Source organism: Mirounga angustirostris, unplaced genomic scaffold, assembly GCF_029215605.1.
Source record: "Mirounga angustirostris isolate CCGP_5_RB_7025 unplaced genomic scaffold, mMirAng1.0.hap1 SCAF_2, whole genome shotgun sequence".
Classification (NCBI taxonomy): Eukaryota; Metazoa; Chordata; class Mammalia; order Carnivora; family Phocidae; genus Mirounga; species Mirounga angustirostris.
Window position 1 is genome coordinate 21,473,637 of NW_026991710.1, and position 24,826 is coordinate 21,498,462.

The window sequence follows — 24,826 nt, forward strand, 5'->3', positions numbered from 1 at the left end:
ACATTGTTTTATTGTAGTCTTTGTCTTTTGTTCTCTTTCTTCTCTGTATCAAACATTTAATTCAATTTCCCATTTTTTTTCAGTCATGCCATAAGTTTATTTACAAACATAACAAGTACATTAAATTCAAGAGTTTGATCCATTTTTCAAAGAAATTGCGCATCTTAAAGTGCTTTTCTTCTTATCTATCTCATGGATTAACTAACATATCCTTATTTCTTAAGTAGTTGGTGTTTTACTATAAAAAAGGATGCAGCAAATCCAGATCCAAAGTACACAGTCATCATAATGAGTAGCTGCCACTTGTTTTTCACTGAAAATGGCAAATTCTTCCCTAGGCCCTCCTCATAGTGTCTCCTGTGTGTGAACCTCTGGATGCTCTGTCCCAACATGGTGCTGGTGGAAGATCTGTGAAAGGCACTAAGACCCAAGAGGAGGAAATGGTGGCACCATGCCAAGTCCCCCTTTTTTTCCCTCAGTTTCTCACTTGAAAGGCTCTTCCTTGCCAAGACACCCACTTTGTTCCAGGGTCCATGGCTTTGCTCTTTGCAATGCACAGAGCTTGTCTCAACTTAAGTCCTGGTAACAGACCTGATGGCCCCTTCCCTAGGACCCCTCCCATTAACAGGCATCTGCGGGTGGGGCTGCTGGTTATGCACTAGAGGTGCATGCTCTGCTCCTCACTGGCTCTGCTCCTAGATGACTAAGCCTGCGACAGATAGTTTTTGATCTTCTTCCAGTCTATAACTTAACCCTGATTCCCCATATGCACCCTTATGGACAATTTTCCCTTCCCTAATGGACAGGGACAGGCCCCACTGTGGCCTTCAATTTGATCTCAATCAAATTAATACTTAATATTGTAGCTGTTCTATTCATATATATATATATATATATATATATATATATATATATATATATATATATATATTTACCTTGTATATGTTGCTATGCTTTCAAAAAAACTGGAAAGAAAAAAAGATGGCAGACAGTATGTAAGTTTCCTAAGAGGCAATGGAGGAAAGGTGGTACAAAACAAGAAAGAATAATTTAAAAAGAAACATCGTGGAATGGAAGTGTGTGTGTGTGTGTGTGTGGTGTAGCTTGGCTGGGGGAGGTAGGAAAGCAAAGCTATGGTCAGAGAACTGAGGAGAAAATGAGTCAAGTAGATCCTGCTCTACTGTGTTACCTGAAACCTAGAGGAAATGTCTGGAGAAACTAGGCCATCCATCACTTTGCAGCAGTAAGCTTCTTTTGCTCCAAGCTGTACAGATTGTATTAGAGAATAGGTTATTTCCACTGCTCACTTCTGCTTGTACAACCAGAGAGAATAACCTAGAATTCCAGTAGACTGACTTGCAAATACAGGGAGGCCTTCACGGAAAGTTATTTATGAACAAGCTGTTTTCTTCACAAGTCATCAATTTTTGTCTTTTAAAAAATAATAACACTTGTAAATTTTCTGTTCTTGTCAAATAATCTTTTACTTATAGATCTTATTTTGCAAATGGGTCAACCTTATTTATTTTTAGCTTTTATGTCACCATAATACTGAGAAAATGCCACATCAATAAGTACTATAATTTAGATTCTGGATTCTGAACTTCACACAACCAACTCTGTGGATAATAAATGATCTGGATATTGCCCAACTCTACTTTATTTGTGGTCCAATTAGCCTGAATGTCAGTCAGGAATTCTCACCTACAAGTGTTCATATCACAATGCCAATCTGAGACTGAAGTTATTTTGGACAATTTGGTAGAATCAACAAACCATTCTTCTCCTTCATCTTTCTCCCAGGATTGAAGATAAAATACCACATCATTTCTTGCCACTCTCTTGTGGCTAGAGGTGGTCAGTGACACAGCTTTGGGCAATAAGATTCATGGGAAAGTCTTCTTGGGGGCTTCTTAGAAAAATAATCTTTCCTCAAAAAAAGAAGAGACATAGGGGTGCCTGGGTGGCTCAGTCGTTAAGCGGCTGCCTTAGGCTCAGGTCATGATCCCAGGGTCCTGGGATCGAGCCCCGCATCGGGCTCCCTGCTCCGCGGGAAGCCTGCTTCTCCCTCTCACACTCCCGCTGCTTGTGTTCCCTCTCTCGCTGTATCTCTCTCTGTCAAATAAATAAAAAAGATCTTTAAAAAAAAAAAAAGAAGAGACATACAAAGTCATTGCGAGCTCCTTTATTTTGTCTTCTTCCTGCCTCCCTTTGTAGGCAGTGGTAGAAAAATGTCAATTTGGAACTGCAGCAGCCACCTTAAGGCTGAATGGTGAAGGCCAACATGCTAAGGAGGGCAGAATGGTAAAGAAGGAAAGAGTTTAGATTTTTGATGATGTTGTGGAGGCATTAAACCAGCCTTTGTACATTCCTTTAGACTTGTTGGTAATAATAAATATCCTATGATTTAAACCAGTTACTTGGATTTTTCCCATGAGTTTTATATTTAACATGAAGCCAACATAGTCCCTGAGAGTGTTCATGGAACCAATAGCCCAATCCTCCCCATTTACACATAATTGCCTGGGTCCAGAGGCAGGAAAGATGGAGAAATGGAGTATAGTGAAGGGCAGAAAAATTTTTCCTCTTCCATTCTAGGTTCTTTGGCTGGTCTAATGATTAAATTGGTTTAAGACAGATTAACAGGAGAAAAACAAACAAAATTTCATGGATAGGGGAGAGATAATGAAGACTGGAAGGGCAGCTAGTCAATTGAGGCTTATATAACATCCTGAGCTAAGGAAAGGTGTAGGGGTTTGGGGATACAAAGGGGAAAATACCAATCACAGGAAGGCAAAGAAGATGTTTAGGAAACAAAGGTTGCCTTCTTATGCAGATAAATTTCTCAGGGGAAACGTATTTCTGGTAATAGCTCTCTTCCAGGTACAGGTCTCCCTTCCAATATAAAATTAAGCGGTTTTCCTGAATCTACTGGGTTTTAAATGCCTTTAGCTCAAAGTAATCTTTATGCCAAAGAGACATATTTTGGGGTAGCAAAATCTGCTCCCCTCCAATAGCAAGGTCTTCTATTCAGCTTGGAATAGAAGGAGATCTGACCACCTTGTAAAGGGAGGTGGCAAGCAGAACCCTAAGGGGCTTTGTTCTTGAGGGGTTTTGTGAGCCTTCGGATTTAAGTATCTCTGGGTTTTTGCAGCTTTGGGAGCACCAAAAAGCGGGAGCACCCTAGACAGTAGCTTTGGGGCATCAGATACCATCAAAGCAGGTAGAGCAGATCACAACCAGATTTGCTCCTAAGCACACATGTGCCACTTCCTGAGGACTCCCAGAAGTAACAGGAAGAGACTTTGAAGAGGAGCCCGAGGTCCTGTGCTAAGCATATGGGGGCTAACGATCCAGTGACAGATAACTGGTATCACAATGAGCTCATTTGTTCCCAAAGACAAGGAGGCCTGTGACATTCATGGTACACACAACACACACAAAATACTTTTTATTTAAGTAAATTCCTGACAACATAATATTCAATCTATTCTGCAGATACAGCATGCTAATAGCAGTGTCTCCTAAAACAATAGCTGAACATACTTGCATTGCAGATCCTGGAGTTTATGTAAGCCTCAGTTTTGTGTGGAGCTCACAGGGTGTTTTGGATGTGGTCCTCATCTTTGCTCATGTGAGGCCACTGGTCAGTGGCTTCCCCCACCCACTCACCCACAGTGAAATCTGACACAATATTATATATACAATAAATCAAAGCAGAGCAGATCCGAGAAAGGCAGGATTGAGCCCAGAACCTTACACATGTTGGCCCAGAAGTGCCTTTGCTTCGAATTTGAGGGGATTTTGAGGAGAATTCTCTCTGCATTCATTTTACTTTTGTTTCTGTTTATATAGTTTTATTTACTCAGATGAGATTGGATTCCTTTTGCTATTCATCTGTTAGAGTGTTTTCCCAATTCCCTCCCACTCTGAGTAGAATAAGGATTTCCAAGGCAAAATTCTACTTGTGAGATGGAGATGGAAATCTGCACCTTTTGCTTTTTATTAGACAATGACTTTAGAGTAATAAAATTTCCAGATACACAGGTGGGAGTCTAAAGAGGCCCATCTACCATTATAGCTCTTTGTGTACTGACCTCACCATCCCTTTGTGACTGAGAATTTCTTAGAAGAAAGGACATTTCTTACTCATCTTTGTATTCCTTGCCTTTCTTAGCACAGAGCAAGTGTTCTGAGAAGTTTTGCTAAATTGAATTAGAAAGAGAACAGAGGGCATTCTAGAATTGAATTATAACGTAACACACCTGCTTCTATGTGTGTAAGAAACAAATCTTTAATACTAGGATTAAGTTTTGTTTTTTTTTTTTGCTTGGGCATGTCTTCAGAATCAAATCCAAACTTCTTAATTGTTGCTGTAAGACTGCAAATTATTTTCTCCTTAGAAAAAACTTTTTAAAACCTCTGTGCAAAAAATTGTGCTGGGCACTTTCATACATGTTGCTACATTTATTTACTTTCCATTCCCTTGCCAATAGCTTGGACATTATTTTTATTTACTTACCTCAATTTTAGTATTTCATTTATTCATATTTTTAAAAAAATATTTTAACACAAGGTACATCTTTCCCCAGAGTGTCCCCTCAGGTCAGTATTTTATCCTCTTGTTACAGATGAGAAAGCTGAAACTCTGACAGGGGAAGGGACCAAAGGATACACAGCAGAAAAGGAGTTAGGTTGTTTTCTGATTCCAGGTACCATGACTTTCTGCCACTCCACAGTTTCACCTTCTTTCCTCCCTATGCTTTATGACCGTTCTCAACCTAAGTGTTCTTATCTTTTTAGTTATTAACCACCTTCCCCCTTCTAATCTCAAAAGAACTCTCTCCATAGTTTTCCTTTTTTTTTGTTCGAAGTGACGTTTGTGCTGGAGATTCATGGATGGGTGGGGTGTTGGGATGGAGAGGCTGTAAAGAGTTGAGATTTATTCCTCTACAAGCTGGAGAAATTCTGAATTGTAGGGGGAATGTTTTGTATAGAAACTACGTGTTTTGTGGAGTCTGTCATTAATTGCCTTTAAGTACTTTTTCCTCCCTGCCTGCCTCTTTCCAAAGTTGTTTTTAATAAACAAACATGACCAAGTGGGTTATTTGGAATCTGTATTTGCCATCACAATATTCTGAGCAGTGGTGTTATGAATGCCAAGGTGTTGTGCATGGGTGCCAAAGGCCCCGTCCTTTAGAATTTCTATCATGTACCTGCTTTAGTCCTTTGGTGTTCAGAGTGTAGTTCCTGAACCACCAGCAATACAATCTCCTTGGAACTTGCCAGAAATCAGATTAGCAGATCCTACAAGAGTCCTGTTGAATCAGATGCTCTGATTAAAGTTTAATGTAGTTAGGCTAGAGTAGTTTTTGCAGTCATCTTGATCTGTTTTCTTGGAATCTTACCTTTGCTTCGCTTAAAAATATGCACACACACACTTGAAATTAATTCTTGATTATTTTGGTGAGGTTATTCTAACGTTTACATTATTCCACAGGTATTTTTCTAGCTGCCTTTGGGAATGCCATTCAATTAGCTAAATCTGTTTCTTCTAGTTCTACTAAAAACCTTTGATATGTTTCTTTGAAGGCAAGAACCATGCCTTATTTACCTTTGTGCCCACACCGTTTCTTGCATGTAAATGCGCAATAAGTTGAAAGCTGAATGACTTTTCTTTTTGAAAGCTGAATGAATTTTGAATAAATGATTGAATGGATGAATACATAGAAGCAGAGGCATCTAGATGTTACATCCCTTGGACTGGGACAATGTCTTAGTCATCCTTGAATTGCCAATGTTTCACAGAAGGTCTATAAATAAATAAATCCTTCTTGGTTAAGTTGTAGCTGTTTGATGAGAAGATGTTGTCTATTTCTTCCTGGCATAAGACCCCACAGAATAGAAACAGGAGAAGTGCAAATAAAACCAATTGTTAAATACAGCGCTAGCCACCTTCCCAATTGTTACCTCAGCTAATCATCACAACATCTTCCGAACTGGTGTTATTTTACAGAGATAGAAACTGAGTTCTGAAATGTAAGCACCTCACCCAAGTTTACACAGCTAGTGTCAGAGCCTGGTAATTCTTGGCCATAATTTTCCATGTAACTGTGTGTACAGCCCTGTTTCTGCAGAGATTGAAAGGTGGAGAAGGAATGATCCATTATAATAAAACACAAAAGTACACGACTCTGAATTCCCCTGGTGCATCAGAGGTACCGTATCTCCGGAGGAAAGCGCTCCTCTTGTTTCCCCTTAGGCGTACACCAAGCAGGAACAATGGAACGAAAAGCTTCCCGCAACCAGATCCTTTTTTTGCCAGCGGAACGCAGGCGCTGGGACCTTCAGCCGCCGGGGGGACCAGAGAGGAACGGACTCACGGCCCGGCGGTTGCCTGGTAACTCCCGCTAGGGGAGTCCCAGCGTGAGAAGGTCCCGGAGAAGTGTCGCTGGCCCCGAGTGGGACCCCGTAGCCCGTTCTCTCTGCGCCAGCCTGTCCCCGCGGCTTGGCGGGCTAGGGCAGGGGAAATGTTGCAGGAGGAGTCGGATCTGTCTCTCGTTATCGCCCAGATAGTCCAAAAGCTCAAGGGCTCCAATTTGTACGCTCAGTTGGAACGGCAGGCCTGGGTGAGTGAGGCCGAGCGGGAAGGGATGGAGACGGGCGGGGCCGCGGGGAAGCCTGCTCTCCGTCTGCAACCCGCTGACCTAAGCGGGAGCCCGCCCGGGTCTCCCCGGCTCCGCTCCTGGGCACGGAAAAGCTTCCCTTGCAGGTGGAAGCTCACTTGCTCAGCCTCGCGCGTGCGGTAGTAGATTTTTAAAGCAGGGTGGGGCGCACCCCGCCTTTCTTTAGGCCGGAGAATGCTGAAGCTATTCATTCATACCATAGTCCTTTTTTAAGCTGCTGGAATCGGTAGAGGTGGGTTGGGCCACGCCTTCGCTCACATTTTTCGGCCTGTGGGTGGGTTTGGACCCCCAGGTGCCTTTTTGCTTTCCGTTAGTCTATCACCTTCTTGCTCTCTATCCTCCCTGCAGTGATTTCTTCCTCTTTCTCTCCATCCGGCATTTACTGAGTATTTTCTAGTGTGCTAAATTCTTTGGATGCAGAGATTGATCAGGAGATCTTTGTCCTTTTGTGTGAATGTCATATAAATGGGATCATACAGTATGTAAATTTTCGTGTCTGGTTTCTGTCACTTAGCATAATGCTTTTTTTTTTTTTAAAGATTTTATTTATTTATTTATTTGAGAGAGAGAGAGAGAGAAACGGCATGAGAGGGGATAGGGTCAGAGGGAGAAGCAGACTCCCTGCTGAGCAGGGAGCCCGATGTGGGACTCGATCCCCGGACTCCGGGATCATGACCTGAGCCGAAGGCGGTCGCTTAACCAACTGAGCCACCCAGGCGCCCCTTTTTTTAAGATTTTATTTATTTATTTATTTGAGACAGAGAGAATGAGAGACAGAGAGCATGAGAGGGGAAGGGTCAGAGGGGGAAGCAGACTCCCCACCGAGCAGGGAGCCCGATGCGGGACTCGATCCCGGGACTCCAGGATCATGACCTGAGCCGAAGGCGGTCGCTTAACCGACTGAGCCACCCAGGCGCCCCTTTTTTTAAGATTTTATTTATTTATTTATTTGAGACAGAGAGAATGAGAGACAGAGAGCATGAGAGGGGAAGGGTCAGAGGGGGAAGCAGACTCCCCACCGAGCAGGGAGCCCGATGCGGGACTCGATCCCGGGACTCCAGGATCATGACCTGAGCCGAAGGCGGTCGCTTAACCGACTGAGCCACCCAGGCGCCCTAGCATAATGCTTTTGACATTTATTCATATTGTTGGTATTTCACTACTTCTGTTCCTTTTTACTGCTGAGTAGTATTTCATGTTTGACTGTATTGTGATTTGTTTATCCATTCATTGGTTGCTGGGCATTTTCTGTTATAGTTATGGGTTGTTTCCAATTATAGAGATTATGAATAAAGCTGATACATACATTTTGGTAAAGGTTTTTGCTTGAATATTTTTTTTTTCTCTTGGATAAATATTTAGGAGTGGAATTGCTGAGTTGTATGGTAAGTGTATGTTTAATTCAGTGAGAATCTGCCAAACTTTTCCAAAGTGGCTGTATTATTTTGCATTTCTGCCAGCAATTACGAGAATTTCAGTTGCTCTGCATCCTTGTTAGTACTTGATATCAGTTTTTATTGATTAATTTTTATTTATTAATTACATTCCTCTGATAGAAGCATGGTATCCCATCGTGGCTTTGATTACATTTCCTGTATGACTAATGATACTGAACACCTTACCATAGGTTAATACCTTCTTTGGTCAAGTAGTTTGTGCAAATCTTTTGCCCATTAAAAAAATTGTGTTTGTTCTCTTATTGTTGGATTGTAAGGATACTTTATATATGACACAAGTCTTTTATCAGATAGGCATCTTGCAGATATTTTCTGCCAATCTGTGGCCTATCTTTCCATTTCCTTAACTAGATCTTTCAAAGAGCAAAATTTTTTATTTTGATGACAATTTTTTAATCAGTTTCTTCTTTTATGGTTTGTGTTTTTTGTGCCCTACCTACGAATCTTTGCCTAACCCAAAGTCTCAAAAAGTTTTTCCTATGTTTGGTTCTAGAAGTTTTATAGTTTTAGCTTTTACGTTTAGGTCTGTGATCCATTTTAAGTTAATTTTTTGGTATAGATAGATTGGTGTCCAATACCACACCTATTTCCAGTACCGATTTGTTGACACACCTATCCTTTCTCCACTAATTTCATTGGCACCTTTGTTGAAAATTGATTTAGGACACACACACACACAACTATTTCTGGCTCTTTGTTCTGTTCCACTGATCTATTTGTTTTGATTTTTGTAACTTTATAGTAAGTCTTGAAATCAGGTAATTAGTGTTCCAACTTTGTTCCTCTTTTTCAAGATTGTTTTGAGTATTCTAGACCCTTTGCTTTTCCATATAAAGTTTAGAGTTCATTTTGTAAATTACTACAAAAAGTTTGCTGGGATTTAGATTGGGATTATGTTGAATATGTAGATCAATTTTGGGAGAATTGACATGTAAATAATATTGAATTTTCTGCGTATGAACATATTTTATCTCTTTATTTCTATTTTCTTTATTTTTTCTTGTCAGTGTTTTATAGTTCAGTATACAAATCTTGCACATAGTTTGTTTAGATTTTCCCCTATTTATTTTTTTCATGCTATTATAAATGCTGATTTTTTCATTTCATTTTCCAATTGTTTGTTGTTTGTAGCAGAAATATGATTGATATTTGTATATTTACCTTGTATCCTGTGACCTCACTAAACTTATTATAGTACCACTTTTTGTAGATTGCATAGGATTTTCCAAGAACATGTATCATATGTGAATAAAGACAGTTTTACTTCCTCCCTCCAATCTGTATGCCTTTTCTTTCTTTCTTTTCTTCTTTCTTTCTTTCTCCCTCCCTCTCTCTCTCTTTCTTTCTTCTCTCCCTCCCCTCTCCTCCTCTCTCCTCCCCTCCCCTCCCTTCCCTTCCCTTCCCCTCCCTTCCCTTCCTTTCCTTTCCTTTGCCCTGTTGCATGGCCTAGTGCCTCCACTGCAGTGGTGTATAGATGTGTTCTACTAGGTTGAGGAAGCTCTCTTTTATTCCTTGTTTTTTGAGAGTTTTATTATGAATGGATGGTGAATTTTGTTAGATACTTCTCTTGTATATGTAGAGATGCTCATGTGGTTTTTCTTTTTTTAATATGTTGATATGGTGAATAATAACTGATTGGTTTTGAATGTTGAACCAATTTTACATTCCTGAGATAAATTCCACTTGGTTTTGATGCATCATCCTTTATATATATATTTCTTGATTTGATCTGCTAATATTTCGTTAAGGATTTTGTGAATATTTTCATGAAAAATGTTGGTTTGTAGCTTTATTTTACATCTTTGTCTAATTTTGTTATCAGGTAATGCTGATTTCATAAATTGAGTTGGGAAGTGTTCCCTCTTTCCTATTTTGTGGAAGAATTTGTATAGAATTAATATTATTTCCTTCTTAAATATTTGGTAGAATTCCTAGTAAGGTCACTGGGGCCTGGAGTTTTCTTGGTGGGAACCTTTTTAATAAAAAATTTGAGTAAAATATATATGCAGGGCTATTCAGGTTATTCATCTTGTTGAGTGTTCCATGTGCATTTGAAAAGAATGAGCATTCTGCTCTTGGTATTCTATAAATGTAGATTAGGTCAAGTATACTGGCAATTTTGTTCAAGTGAGTGTGGAGGCCTACTGAGTATGGAAGCTTCAGTCAGTATCGTTGGGAATCAAGCTTGGCTTGAGTTTTGTTATTACTGTCATTAGCCTCAGTGTACCACAGGCTTCAAATTTGGTGGGTGGGCTGCTGTAACTTTGTGCTTAGAAAGGGCCCTGGAGTACTGGAAGGTTTTTCTCAGTGTTTGTTCTACATCCTGTGCTTTCATCTGCCTCTGCTTGCCTGTGCCACAGAGAGAAATCTCTCTCCGTGCTCTTGTCTTTTCGTCAGCAGTAGAATGTTGTTTGTTACTCAGTCCTAAGCTCATAGTAGGTACAGGCATTCTCTATTCTCCTGGCCCTGTCTTAGTCCATGTGCCTTGGGAGTGGGTCTTTCTCTGTGTTTCTTCCTCTTCTCCCCTTGGCAACCAAAATGCGCCTTGTATTTGTGGCTGATAACGGGTGAAAGAGCGATTCCTGATCCTCACCAGTGCTGGCTCACCTCGGCTTTGTACTGGTGTAGGCTCCTGGGCCCCAGAGCGTTTTGGTTTTTTTACCTTCCCTTGAGCGAGGTCATTTTTGCATCTATCTCACCCCCAGAAACAATTAATTATTGCCTTGTCTTCAGAGTAGGAAGTATTCTGAGCCCTCCCTCAGAGGTTTAAGGCCTTTTCCTCACATGAGTGGAAAGTTAGGCAAGGTGGCACGGTTTTATGCCTGTCATGGAGTGGCAGTTTACCCCTTCTTGTGCACCTGTACCACAAAAGGGGGGCTCTCTGGAGTTCCTGGCTTTGCTGCCATTCTTTTGGATGGGCACCTGGTTAAGACTCATGGAAAAGAACATGAGAGTGTAAATTCCCCGTGTGTTTTGAGCTTTTAGTTACTCTAAACTGAAATGCTAGCTCACATACAGTCTACTACAGTTAAAAAGAGCTGATTTCTTCTTTTTTGCTTGTATGGTAGCCTCCGTTTCCTCCTGTGCTCTGCCAAAGGTGAAATAGTTTGGAGTCCCTTCTGTCCTCGGAGAGACTTGTTATTCTTTGAAACTTAATTCACTTGATTGTCCTACATCTCCAATTTTCTGATGGGTTCAAGAACAAATTATGATTTGGTAGATTATACCATTTTTTCTCATTATTAGGGTGGGAGAGACATTTTTGTACTGGCTTTCTACATCCTATGTGTTAGTAGAACTCCAATATTAAGTGTTAAAGGATTGCATCTATGTCCATGAGAAAAATTGGTCTGTAATTTTCCTTTCTTGTAATGTCTTCGACAAACTTAATATCAAGGTTATGCTGGCCTGATAAAATGAGTAGAGAAGTAGTCCCTCCTTTTTTATTTTCTGTTTGCTGAAAGAGTGTTATGAGATTGTGTTATTTCTTTCTTAGATATTTGGAAGAATTCTCCAATAAAGTCTGTGTCTTAGATTTTCTTTTGGGAAGGTTTGTTTTGTTTTTTAGCGGACTTTATTTTTTAAGAATAGTTTTTGGTTTACAGCAAAATTGAGCAGAAGGTACAGAGTTCCAGTATATTCCCCTTTCCTTTGTACACAGTTTTCCCTATTATTAACATCTTGCATTAGTGTGGTACTTTTTTACAATTGGTGAACCAATATTGATACATAATTATTAAATAAAATCCATAGTTTACATCAGGATTCACTTTTTGTGTTGTACAGTTCTAATGGTTTTGACAGATGTGTAATGTCATATATTTGCTATTTCAGTATCTTACAGAATAGTTTCACTGCTCTAAAAATCCTCTGTACCCTACCTACTCATCCCTCCCTTTATACTTCGCATGCCTCTGGCAACCACTGACTTTTCTGTCTCTATAATAGTTTCACCTTGAAGAATGTCATATAGTTGGATTCATGCAGTATGTAGCATTTTCAAACTGGCTGCTTTTACTTAGTAATATGCATTATGTTCCTCTGTGTCTCTTTGTTACTCTATTGATAGCTTTTTTTTTGGAATAATACTCTATTATGTGGATGTATCACAGTTTATTTATACATTCACCTATTGAAGGACATCTTGGTTGTATCCAGGTTTTGGCAGTTATGAATAAAACTGCTAAAACATTCCCATGTAGATTTTTGTGTTGACATAAAACGCCAAGGAGGATGACTGCTGGATTGTATGGTAAGACTATGATTAACTTTGTCAGAAGTTGATGACCTATCTTCCAATGTGGCTGTACCATATTCCATTTCCATTACCAATGAACGAGTTTCTGTTGCTCCACATCCCCACCAACATCTGGTGTTACCAGTGCTTTAGATTTTAGCCATTCTAATAGGTGTATTGTGATATTCTCACTGTTGTTTTAATTTTCAATTCTTTAATGACTTACGACACTGAGCATCATTTCAGATGTTTATTTGCCATCTGTATATCTTCTTTGGTGGGTGTCTGTTCAGATCTTTTGCCCATTTTAGATTGTATGTTCTTATTGTTGAGTTTTAAGAGTTTGTTGTATATTTTGGGTACAAGGTTTTTCGTTTTTGTTTTTTTAAATCAGCTATGTCTTGTACATATATTTTCTCCTAATCTGTGGCTAGTCTTTTCATTCTCTTAACAGTATCTTTTCAAAGAAGTTTTTAAATTTTAATGTAGTCCATCTTGTCGTTGTTTTTCTTTTATGGATTGTACTTTTGGTGTTGTGTCTAAAAATTAATTGCTAAACCCAAAGTCACTTAGGTTTTCAATTATGTTATCTTTTTTTAGAAGTCTTATAGTTCTAGGCTTTGATTTGGGTCTGTGATCCATTTTGAGTTAATTTTTGTGAAGGGTATGAGGTATGCATATAGGTTTTTTTTTTTTTTTTTGCATATGAATGTCAAGTTGTTCGAATATAACTTGTTGACTTGTTGAGAAGACTATCTTTGCTCCATGGAATTGTCTTTGCTCCTTTGTCAAAGATTAAATGACCATATTTGTGTTGGTATTTCTGGGTCTCTATTCTATTCCATTGATGTGTTTGTCTATTCTTTCACCATTACCACACTGTCTTGATTTCAGTAGCTTTATAATAAAAGTTGGGTGATGTCAGTCCTCCAACTTTGTTCTTGTTCTTTAATATTGTGTTGGCCAGATTTTTAATAACATTAAATTTTAATAGATATAGGAGTATTAAGATTTTCTGTTTCTTTTATTGTGAGTTTTAGTAAGTTTTGTTTTTCAAGGGATCTATTTCATTTAAATGATAATAAATCAGTGGCCTAAAGTTGTTTATATTAAACATATATTTTTTTTAATGTCTGAAAATTCTATTGCAATTGCTGATAATGGTAATTTGTATGTGTGCATGTGTGGTGTGTGTGTTTGAACAGTTTTGCTAAGGGTCTCTTAATTTTGTTAATCTCATCAAAAAAGCAGTTTGGGCTTTGATGATTTTGCCTTAATTTTGGATTGTTTCTTTATTATTAATTGCCTCCTACTTTCTTTAGGATTGATTTGCTGTTTTTTGTTTTATTTTGTTTTTATTTTCTTCAAATGGAAGTTTACATCAAAGATTTGAAACCTTTCTTCATTTCTAAAATATGCATTTAAAGTTATCCCCCTAAGCACTGTTTTAACTGTGTCCCATAGTTTCAATGAGTGATATTTTCATTATCCTTTCATTCAAAATATTTCCTAATATTTTTGTGATTTTTAATTTGATGCAAGTGTTATTCTGAAGTATATTGCTTAATTTCTAAGCAGTTGAGATTCTCTATTTTTGTTATCAATTTCCAGCTTAATTTTAGTATTGTCAGAGAACATCCTCTGACTGATAAAATATTTTTAAAATTTAAGGGGCTTGCTTTATAACCCAGTGTATAATCAATTTTGCTGAATGTTCCATGTGCACTTGTAAAGAATGTGTTTACTGTCACTGTTGGGTTCGGTTTATCTCTATATGCCACTGAGGTCCACTTGTTAATTATGCTGCTTAACTTTCCTAAAATCTTATTGAGTTTTTTTCTGCTTGTTTTATCAGCTATTGAAAGAAATATGTTAAAATCTCCCACCATGATTATATATTGTTCTATTTCTTCAATACTCTCAATTTTTTGCTTTCTATATTTTAAGGCTGTTTTATTGGTTGTGTAAGATTTATATTGTGTTATCTTCCTGATAGCTTAACCCCTTAATCATTATGAAATGTCCTTTATTTCTAGTAAGTTTCCTGCCTTAGAGTCTGTTTTGTCTGATGTTAGTATAATTACACCAGCTTTCTTTAGTTAGTGGTTGCATGTTATGACTTTTCCATACTTTTATTTTCACCCTACTGTGACTGTAAGATATGTCTCTTGAAAGCTTCAGCATCATATAGTTGTTTTTTAAATGCAATCTAACAACCGTAGTCTTTTAATTGTATTATTTAGTCTATTTGTATTCAATGAATTTACTGACATTAGTTTTGTATTTGTATGTTACTGAATTAGTTTTGTATTATTGGTCTTAATATTTGTTTTTTTATTTGATCCATTTGCTTCATATTCTGCTTTCCCTCTTTTGTTTTGATTATTCAGTTATTATTCAAATATTTTATTATTTATTTTTCTCTCCATTAATGTGATAGTTATACCTTGTTTTACTGTTCTTTGAATAGCTACCCTAGAGGTTACAGAATTTATTCTTGATTAATTATAGTCTCATAAATGATCACTTTACTGTTTCCCTATTATGTAATGCTAGAACTTAGAACACTTTACTCATTTATGCCTCTTTCCTTTTGTTATTTTTGCCATGCCTTTTATGTGTAATTTAAATCCCTCAAGAGAGAGATAGTCCAAGATGGCGAATGAGTAGGAGACCTTAGTTTCGTCTGGTCCCAGGAATTCAGCTAGATAGCTATCAAATCATTCTGAACACCTGTGAACTCAACTGGAGATCTAAGAAAAGAATAACTGCAACTCTACAAGTAGAAAAGCAACTACTCTCTGCAAGAATGACAAGATGGAAAAACTCACCTCAAAAAAGAACAAGAGGCAGTACTGACTGCCAGGGATCTGATCACTATGGATATAAGTAAGATGTTGGAACTAGAGTTCAGAATAATAATTATAAAGATACTAGCTGGGCTTGAAAAAAGCATAGAAGACACTAGAGAATCCCTTTCTGGAGAAATAAAAGAACTAAAATCGGATCAAGTCAAAATAAAAAAGGCTATTAATGAGATGCGATAAAAATGGAGGCTGTAATTGCTAGGATAGGAGAATTAGTGATATAGAAGACCAAATGATGGAGAATAAAGAAGCTGAGGAAAAGAGAGATAAACAACTACTGTATCATGAGGGGAGAACTTGAGAGATAAGTAATACCTTAAAGCCAAACAATATTAGAATAATTGGGATTCCAGAAGAAGAGGAAAGAGGGAGAAGGATGGGCAGAAGGTATATTGGAGCAAATTATAGCAGAGAACATCCCTAATCTGGCGGAGGAGACAGGCATTCAAATCCAGGAGCCACAGAGAACCCCCTTCAAAATCAATAAAAATAGGTCAACACCTCAACATATAATCGTGAAACTTGCAAATCTCAGAGAGAGAAAATCCTGAAAGCACAAGAGGGCCCATAACCTACAAGAGGGTAGAAACATTAGACTAGCAGCGGACCTATCCACAGAGACCTGGCAGGCCAGAAAGGACTGGCATGGTATATTCAGGGTGCTAAATGAGAAAAACATGCAGCCAAGAATACTTTATCCAGCAGAGCTGTCATTCAAAATAGAAGGAGAGATAAAAAAATCTTCCAGGACAAACAGAAACTAAAAGAATTTGTGATCACTAAACCAGCCCTGCAAGAAATATTAAAGGGGATCCTTTAAGTGGAGAGCCCAAAAGTAACATAGACCAGAAAGGAACAAAGACAATATACAGAAACAATAATGACTTTACAGGTAATATAGTGGCACTAAATTCATATTTTCAATAGTTACTCTGAATGTAAAAAAGGCACAGGGTATCAGATTGGATAAAAAGGCAAGACCCATCAATATGCTGTCTGCAAGAGACTCATTTTAGACCCAAAGACACCTCCAGATTGAAAGTGGCGGGGGGGGGGGGGTTGAAAACCATTTATCATGCTAATGGACATCAAAAGAAAGCTGGGGTAGCAATCTTTATATCAGACAACTTAGATTTTAAGCCAAAGACTAATAAAAGATGAGGAAGGACACTATATCATAATTAAGGGGTTTATCCAACAAGAAGATCTAACAATTGTAAATATTTATTCCCCTAACATGGGAACAGCCAATTATATAAACCAATTAACAACAAAATTAAAGAAACACATTGACACAATAGTAGTAGGGGACTTTAACACCCCACTCACTGCAATAGATGGATCATTTAAGCAGAAGATCAACAAGGAAACAAGGGCTTTGGATGACATACTGGATCAGATGGACTTCATAGATATATTCAGAGCATTCCACCCTAAAGCAACAGAATACACATTCTTCTTGAGTGCACATGGAACGTGCTCCAGAATAGAACACATACTGGGTCACAAATTAGGTTTCAACTGGTACCAAAATATTGGGATTATTCCCTGCATATTTTCAGACCACAATGCTTTGAAACTGGAACTCAATCACAAGAGGAAATTTGGAAAGAACTAAATACATGGAGGCTAAAGAGCATCCCACTAAAGAATGAATGGATCAACCAGGAAATTAAAGAATTTAAAAAATTCATGGAAACAAGTGAAAATGAAAACACAACTGTTCCAAACCTTTGGGATGCATAAAGGTGGTCCTAAGAGGGAAGTATATAGCAATTCAAGCCTTTCTCAAGATACAAGAAAGTTCTCAAATACACAACCTAACCTTACACCTAAAGGAGCTGGAGAAAGAACAGCAAATAAAGCCTAAAGCCAGCAGGAGAAGAGAATTAATAAAGATTAGAGCAGAAAACAATGAAATAAGAACAGTAGAACAGATCACTTTTTCCTCTTTTTTTCAAAAAACATATAACTCATAATTATTTTAAAGTCCTTGTTAACACCAATATCTGGATCACATGTAGATCTGTGTCTCTGGCGTTATTTTCTCTTAGCTTTTGTTTATCTGATTTTTACTATCAGCATGACTAGTAAATTTTTATTTGATGCTAGACATTGTGTGTGAAAAACTGTAAAGCCTGTAGATCTCTTACTTTCTTGAGGGTTCCCACTCCACTGGGAAGATAGTCTTGTGACTGGTTACTGTAATCCAATTAGGGAATGTTCTGGATTGAGGCTGAGTTTTAGCCTCTTAGGCTCAATCTTTCTCTGGTTCTTTCCTGGCTCTCCCAAGGTTTTCAACTAAGACTTTTATGTATTCTAGAGGTCCTTTCCCCCTTGGGACCCAAACTCTAATCTTTTTCTTGTCAGACTGCTAAAAAAACTTTTTCACAGGTTTCCTCCTTAGATTTTTAGCTTTCCACTCCACAGAATCCTAATATTCAAAAAATTTCTTGAGGACAAAACCAGCCATGTGCTTAAGACTTCCAAGTCTCTGCCAAAGCTCTCCTTATTTCTCTGTGCACTGTTGGTAGCCCTGCTTTGTACTGGGTTTGTATTGATTCTCAGCCTCTTGTTCTGTGCTCAGAATAATGAAACCAGGGAAAACATGGTTATAGACACCAGTTCATCTATCAAGATTTTTCCCTGTTACTGTAGTTCTTGTTCTCTCAGCAGTTCTCTTCTACCGTCAGATAGTTGATCCCCACCCCACCCCCCAACCCCCAGGTTTGCTAGTTCTATGCAGGGATGCTGATCAGCCACCAGCTCTTCCATCAACTTGGAAATGTAAGTGCCATTTTGTGAGGACTGAAGAATATAATATGCCTGGCACATTGTAAGTGCTTAGTAAATGGAAACCTGGATATCGTTAAAGGTCCAAACAAGATGGCTTAAAACCCACGAGGCTTCTTATGGCCCTTAGAAAAATGGTCAAAATCTTTGATCATGCCCACGAAGCTTGGAAGTACTGTTCTTCACTCTACTCTTTCAGCCAAGACCATTTAATCTCTGTAGGTCTTATATAACCTCCCAGTTTAGTGGCCTGTAGTACCTGGGACTTTTTTGGGGGTAATATTTATCATACCTGTATTTATTTTTTAATTGTCTGCTTTCCCCATTAAAGTATAAGTTTCATGAAGGCAGGAAGAGAGTATGTCTTCATTGTTTTGTTGTATTTTACACCTACCAAAATGACTGGCATGAGTCAGGTGCTCAATGTGTATTTATTAAATGGAATAAATCCAGATTCTTCTTCTTTAATGTTGATTATAATGGTATATATGGAGTATCTACTACTTTACTATGTGATAAAAGATTACGGAAAGCATCCTTACCATTCAGAGTTTTATGTGGGACTCTGCTTTTCTTTGAAAAGGTTTTTTCCTTTAAATATTTCTTTTTTTCAAACTTGAGATCTAATAAGTTAATAGCTGTTTCTCAATTTATAAGAAATATTAAAGTTCCAGAAAATAAGCAGCAATGACAAAACTTTGTTTTTAAAGCTTTTGTATTTCAAACTGCAGGTAAGAGATTAAAGACCTGTGTATAGTATAACCTTATTTGGAGATTACCGCCCTGAGGAAGTATTTTTGTTGCTTTCTATTTTGAACTCCACTTATATTAATTAAATATGATTATTTGTTTGATTATTCAACAAGTATTTATTGAACATTTAGTATATGTTAGGCACAATTCTACTCCCAGGGGATATAACAGTGAATAAAATAAAGTTCTACCATCATGGAGAAATGATAGTATTACAAATAAATACAGGCCCACAATCCCTTATCTAAAATCTGGGGGCCAGGTATGTTTTGGAATTCAGATTTTTTTCAAAATTTAGAAGGGTAATTCAGGCATGTTCTATATTATTTAATATCTCTACCATGGTCTTGTAGCACCTTGTAATTATACAAATTAATATTTCTGCAACAAAATGTATGAATTTTCACACTAAATGTGATAAGTAAGGACTATAAATAGTCTCATGTCAATTCAGGTCAGATCAGATTTTGCTGCCAAATGAGTTCAAGTCAAGACTGATTATTCCACCAATTTAGTTATGAAAAAAACTTTGGTTTTCAAGGAATTTAAAGTAAAGGATAATGTATCTGCAATATAACATCAGTTAATTGCTTTGATATAATAAAAAATAGGGAAAGGGAAGAGAAAAAGATAAAGCAGGGTAAGGAGATGATTACATGGGAACTCAACTTATATTTGGCTGGTTCTTAAGATACATAAAGTAAAAGATCTATAATATTATAGATTGATACTTTAAAAGAATGTAATTATAGATCTTTTAATATTAATACAACCTTGAACCTGAAAACATGTGTTAACAACTTTGCCTTAGCTTATATCCACTACTGCAGACATTTAATAGAAATAAGCTAACTCTTTTTTTTTTCCAAAGATTTTATTTATTTATTATTTGAGAGAGAGAATGAGAGGGGGAGGGTCAGAGGGAGAAGCAGACTCCCCGCTGAGCAGGGAGCCCGATGCGGGACTCGATCCTGGGACTCCAGGATCATGACCTGAGCCGAAGGCAGTCGCTTAACCAACTGAGCCACCCAGGCGCCCCAAATAAGCTAACTCTTAAAAGGCAACGCTACAATCAGTTTTAGTAACATACTTTTAAACAACTGGCTACTTATTTGTTACATGCCTTTACAATTTTAATCATGAGGGCAGTTTCGTGCCACCAGCCTTTTTCTGTACTGTCTTCATTTTGTCTGTTTGGGTATACTCTGAAAGTGCTAGAGCAGTATTGGTTCAACTTAATTAGAAAAATAAAATCACACAGAATATTTCAAAGAGAAACAAATGATTTTTAGACTCCCCCCCATTAGCACCTCTTTTTTAATAGTATAATTAAACTGTATTTTAATATATCCTTTTGTAGATTAAAGTTTAATTATCAAGATCTTAGTGTGATAACATGGAATTTTGTGTTTCTGGAAAGGGGTGGTGTTTTTTGATTTCTGAGTTTTCTTGAGTTACTTTGTTATGAAGTCGACCTACATCTTAAAATCGAATTTGCTCACTCATCCTCTAAGCATAATAACCTAATCTAAATTTGATGTTTAGCACAAAGATCAACATTGTTATTTTGTATCATTCATTATTTGTATTTAAAATGGATGTTGTGTAAAACCTCACATGTTATTTCCATTCCATTAAGTGTTTAATAAGTCTTTTTTTTTTCTTTCTTTCCTGGGTTTTAATCATGATATTAAAAAAAACCTGGCAAACACAGAGAATGATATAACAAACATCTAGCTCCTAGACCCAACATGTCAGCAGTTTTCTAGTTTTGTTTCAGATTGGAAAAACAGCACTCCAGATCCTGGTGGCTCTCTCGGCCTCTCCTGCCCCCTGTCTGGAGGCAGCTGATGTTCAGAGTGGCGGATGTCTTGCCGGCTCGGTCTTTATCATTTAACGGTGTGTGTAGGTCTTGCATACACAGCACATGTTCTTATCTTGTGTGCCTTTAAATATTCATGTATAAGTATCAGAGCACAACATTAGTCCTTCAATTTGCTTTTTTCCATATTCCAGCCTGTTTATCCTTGTTGATGCGGGCGAGCCTACCCCGTCCATTGTAGCTGCTGTACGGGTTTGTATTGAATGAGCGGACCCGTTACTTAGCCATTCCTCTACTGATGGACATTTAGCTTGCTTGCAAGTTTTTCTAAACTCAGTAATGCTGCGAGGAACATTCTGGTAAATGTCTCCTTGCACCGTGTAACTCATGGTCATCCTCACCCGCTGTGTCAGCACCACCTGGGACTGTGTTAGAAATGCAGACTCCCAGCCCCCACCCATGCCTGCTAAGCCAGAATCTGTGTTTTAACAAGTTCAGGAGATTTGCATGCACGTTCAATTTTTGGTTTTTCTTTTTTGCATCATTTTATTTAATTTTTCAAATTATCATGTAGTAACATTGATTCATTGACTTTTTTATTGTGGTGAGATATGCATAATACACAAGTTGCTATTTTAACCATTTTTAAAAAAATTTTGTTATGTTATATTAGTCACCATACAATACATCATTGGTTTTTGATGTGGTGATCCACGATCCATTGCTTTCATGTAACACCCAGTGCTCCATGCAGTACGTGCCCTCACTGGGCTAACCAATCCCCCCTCCCCCCTCCCCTCTAAAACCCTGTTTTTTTCTCAGAGTCCATGGTCTCTCATGGTTCATCTCTCCCTCCAATTCCCCGCCCCCCTTTTTTCCCTTCCTTCTCCTAATGTCCTCCATGCTATTCCTTATGTTCCACAAATAAGTGAAACCATATGATAATTGACTTTCTCTGCTTGACTTATTTGACTTAGCATAATCTCCTCCAGTCCCATCCATGTTGATGTAAAAGTTGGGTATTCATCCTTTCTGATGGCTGAGTAATATTCCATTGTATATATGGACCACATCTTCTTTATCCATTCATCTATTGAAGGGCATCTCGGCTCTTTCCACAGTTTGGCTATTGCGGACATTGCTGCTATGAACATTGGGGTGCATATGGCCCTTCTTTTCACTACATCTGTGTCTTTGGGGTAAATACCCAGGAGTGCAATTGCTGGGTCATAGGGTAACTCTATTTTTAAATTTTTGAGGAACCTCCACACTGTTTTCCAAAGTGGCTGTACCAACTTGCCTTCCCACCAACAGTGTAAGAGGGTTCCCCTTTCTCTACAACCTCTCCAACATTTGTTGTTTCTTTCCCTGTCCATTTTTGCCATTCTAACTGGTGTAAGGTGTTACCTCAATGTGGTTTTGATTTGGATTTCCCTGATGGCTAATGACGATGAACATTTTTTCATGTGTCTGTTAGCCATTTGTATGTCTTCTTCAGAGAAGTGTCTTTTCATATCTTCTGCCCACTTTTTGACTTGATTATTTGTTTTTTGGGTGTTGAGTTTGAGAAGTTCTGTATAGATCTTGGATACCAGCCCTTTATCTGTAGTGTCATTTGCAAATATCTTCTCCCATTCTGTGGGTTGCCTCTTTGCTTTGTTTACTGTTTCCTTTGCTGTGCAGAAACTTTTTATCTTGATGAAGTCCCAAAAGTTCATTTTTGCTTTTGCTTCACTAGCTTTTGGAGATGTATCTTGAAAGAAGTTGCTGTGGGCGATGTCAAAGAGGTTACTGCCTATGTTCTCCTCTAGGATTTTGATGGATTCCTGTCTCACATTGAGGTCTTTCATCCACTTTGAGTTTATCTTTGTGAATGGTGTTAGAGAATGGTCGAGTTTCATTCTTCTGCATGTGGCTGTCCAATTTTCCCAGCACCATTTATTGAAGAGACTGTCTTTTTTCCATTGCTTGTTTTTTCCTGCTTTGTCAAAGATTATTTGACCATAGAGTTGAGGGTCCATATCTGGGTTCTCTGTTCTGTTCCATTGGTCTATATGTCTGTTTTTGTGCGAGTACCATGCTGTCTTGGTGATCACAGCTTTGTAATATAGCTTGAAATTGGGCAACGTGATGCCCCCAGCTTTGTTTTTCTTTTTCAACATTTCCTTGGCGATTCGGGGTCTTTTCTGATTCCATGCAAATTTTAGGATTGTTTGTTCCAGCACTTTGAAAAATGTCATTGGAATGGCATTGAAGGTATAGATTGCTCTGGGTAGCATAGATATTTTAACAATGTTTATTCTTCCGATCCATGAGCATGGAATATTTTTCCATCTTTTTGTGTCTTCTTCAATTTCTTTCATGAGTGTTTTGTAGTTCCTAGAGTATAGATCCTTTACCTCTTTGGTTAGGTTTATTCCGAGGTATCTTATGGTTTTTGATGCTATTGTAAACAGAATCGTTTCTCTAATTTCTCTTTCTACAGTTACGTTGTTAGTGTATAAGAAAGCAACTGATTTCTGTGCATTGATTTTGTATCCTGCCACATTACTGAATTGCTGTATGAGTTCTAGTAATTTGGGGGTGGAGTCTTTTGGGTTTTTCACATGAAGTATCATGTTGTCTGCGAAAAGAGAGAGTTTGACTTCTTCTTTGCCAATTTGAATACCTTTTATTTCTTTTTGTTGTTTGATTGCTGTTGCTAGGACTTCTAGTACTATGTTGAACAATAGTGGTGAGAGTGGGCATCCTTGATGTGTTCCTGATCTTAAGGGAAAGGCTCTCAGCTTTTCCCCATTGAGGATGATATTCGCTGTGGGTTTTTCATAGATGGATTTTATGAACTTGAGGAATGTTTCCTCTATCCCTATACTCTGGAGAGTTTTAATCAGGAAAGGATGTTGTATTTTGTCAAATGCTTTTTCTGCATCAATTGAGAGAACCATATGGTTCTTCTCCCTCCTCTTATTAATGTGTTCTATCACATTGATTGATTTGCGAATGTTGAACCATGCTTGCATCCTGGAGATAAATCCCACTTGGTCGTGGTGGATGATCCTTTTAATGTATTGTTGGCTTCTATTAGCTAGGATTTTGTTGAGAATTTTGGAATCCATATTCATCAGGGATATTGGTCTGAAATTCTCCTTTTTGATGGGGTCTTTGCCTGGTTTGGGGATTAAGGTAATGCTGGCCTCATAGAATGAGTTTGGAAGTTTTCCTTCTGTTTCTGTTTTTTTGAAACAGCTTCAGTAGAATAGGTATTATTTCTTCTTTGAATGTTTGTTAGAATTCCCAGGGAATCCATCAGGCCCAGGACTCTTGTTTTTTGGGAGGTTTTTGATCACTGTTTCAATCTCGTTACTGGTTATCGGCCTATTCAGGTTGTCAATTTCTTCCTATTTCAGTCTTGGCAGCTTATAGGTTCCCAGGAAGGCCTCCATTTCATCCAGATTGCTCAGTTTATTGGCATATAGTTGTTGATAATAATTTCTAATAATTATTTCTATTTCCTTGGTGTTAGTCGTGATCTCTCCCCTTTCATTCATAATTTTATTAATTTGGGTCCTTTCTCTTTTCTTTTGGATAAGTCTGGCCAGTGGTTTATTGATCTTATTAATTCTTTCAAAGAACCAACTTCTAGTTTTGTTGATCTGATCTACTGTGTTTCTGGTTTCTAATTCATTGATTTCTGCTCTAATTTTAATTATTTCTTTTCTAATGCGTGGCTTAGGCGTCATTTGTTGCTTTTTCTCTAGTTCTTCAAGGTGTAGAGTTAGTTGGTGAATTCAGGATTTTTCTGTTTTTTTGAGTGAGGCTTGGATGGCTATGTATTTCCCCCTTAGGACCACCTTTGCAGTATCCCATAGGTTTTGGACCGATGTGTTTTCATTCTCATTGATTTCCATGAATTGTTTAAGTTCTTCTTTGATTTCCTGGTTGACCCAAACATTCTTGAGCAGAGTGGTCTTTAGCTTCCAAGTGTTTGGATTTCTGCCAATTTTTTTCTTGTGATTGAGTTCCGGTTTTAGAGCATTGTGGTCTGAGAATATGCAGGGAGTAATCTCAGTCTTTTGGTATTGGTTGAGACCTGATTTGTGACCCAGTATATGGTCTATTCTGGAGAAAGTTCCATGTGCACTCGAGAAGAATGAGTATTCTGTTGTTTTAGGGTGGAATGTTCTGTAAATATCTATGAGGTCCATCTGGTC

General features: G+C 37.9%; 2 protein-coding genes across 6 annotated transcripts in view; one reads left to right on the forward strand and one right to left on the reverse strand.

Annotated features, from left to right (window-relative positions):
- Nucleotides 1-212: 212 nt before the first annotated feature.
- LOC123848661 (cytochrome c oxidase subunit 7C, mitochondrial-like) lies at nt 213-426 on the reverse strand. The gene has a single exon (XM_045881367.1). The coding sequence runs from the start codon at nt 390-392 to the stop codon at nt 213-215; it is 180 nt and encodes a 59-aa protein (XP_045737323.1). The 5' UTR covers nt 393-426.
- Nucleotides 427-6,247: 5,821 nt separating this feature from the next.
- TBC1D19 (TBC1 domain family member 19) overlaps nt 6,248-24,826 on the forward strand; it is a 156,658-nt gene continuing 138,079 nt past the window's right edge. For 2 of the 5 annotated variants that reach the window (XM_045881361.3, XM_045881364.3), the window contains exon 1: nt 6,248-6,629. In XM_045881361.3, coding sequence (XP_045737317.1) covers nt 6,531-6,629 — 99 coding nt within the window. In that variant the 5' untranslated portion in view covers nt 6,248-6,530. The remainder of the gene's footprint in view (nt 6,630-24,826) is intronic. The other 3 variants (XM_064584351.1, XM_054508978.2, XM_064584352.1) reach the window with 3 other exon arrangements.

What these genes read in the sequence shown, in the direction of transcription:
- LOC123848661 (XM_045881367.1), bottom strand. Translation starts at nt 392, where the DNA reads ATGTTGGGACAGAGCATCCAGAGGTTCACACACAGGAGACACTATGAG.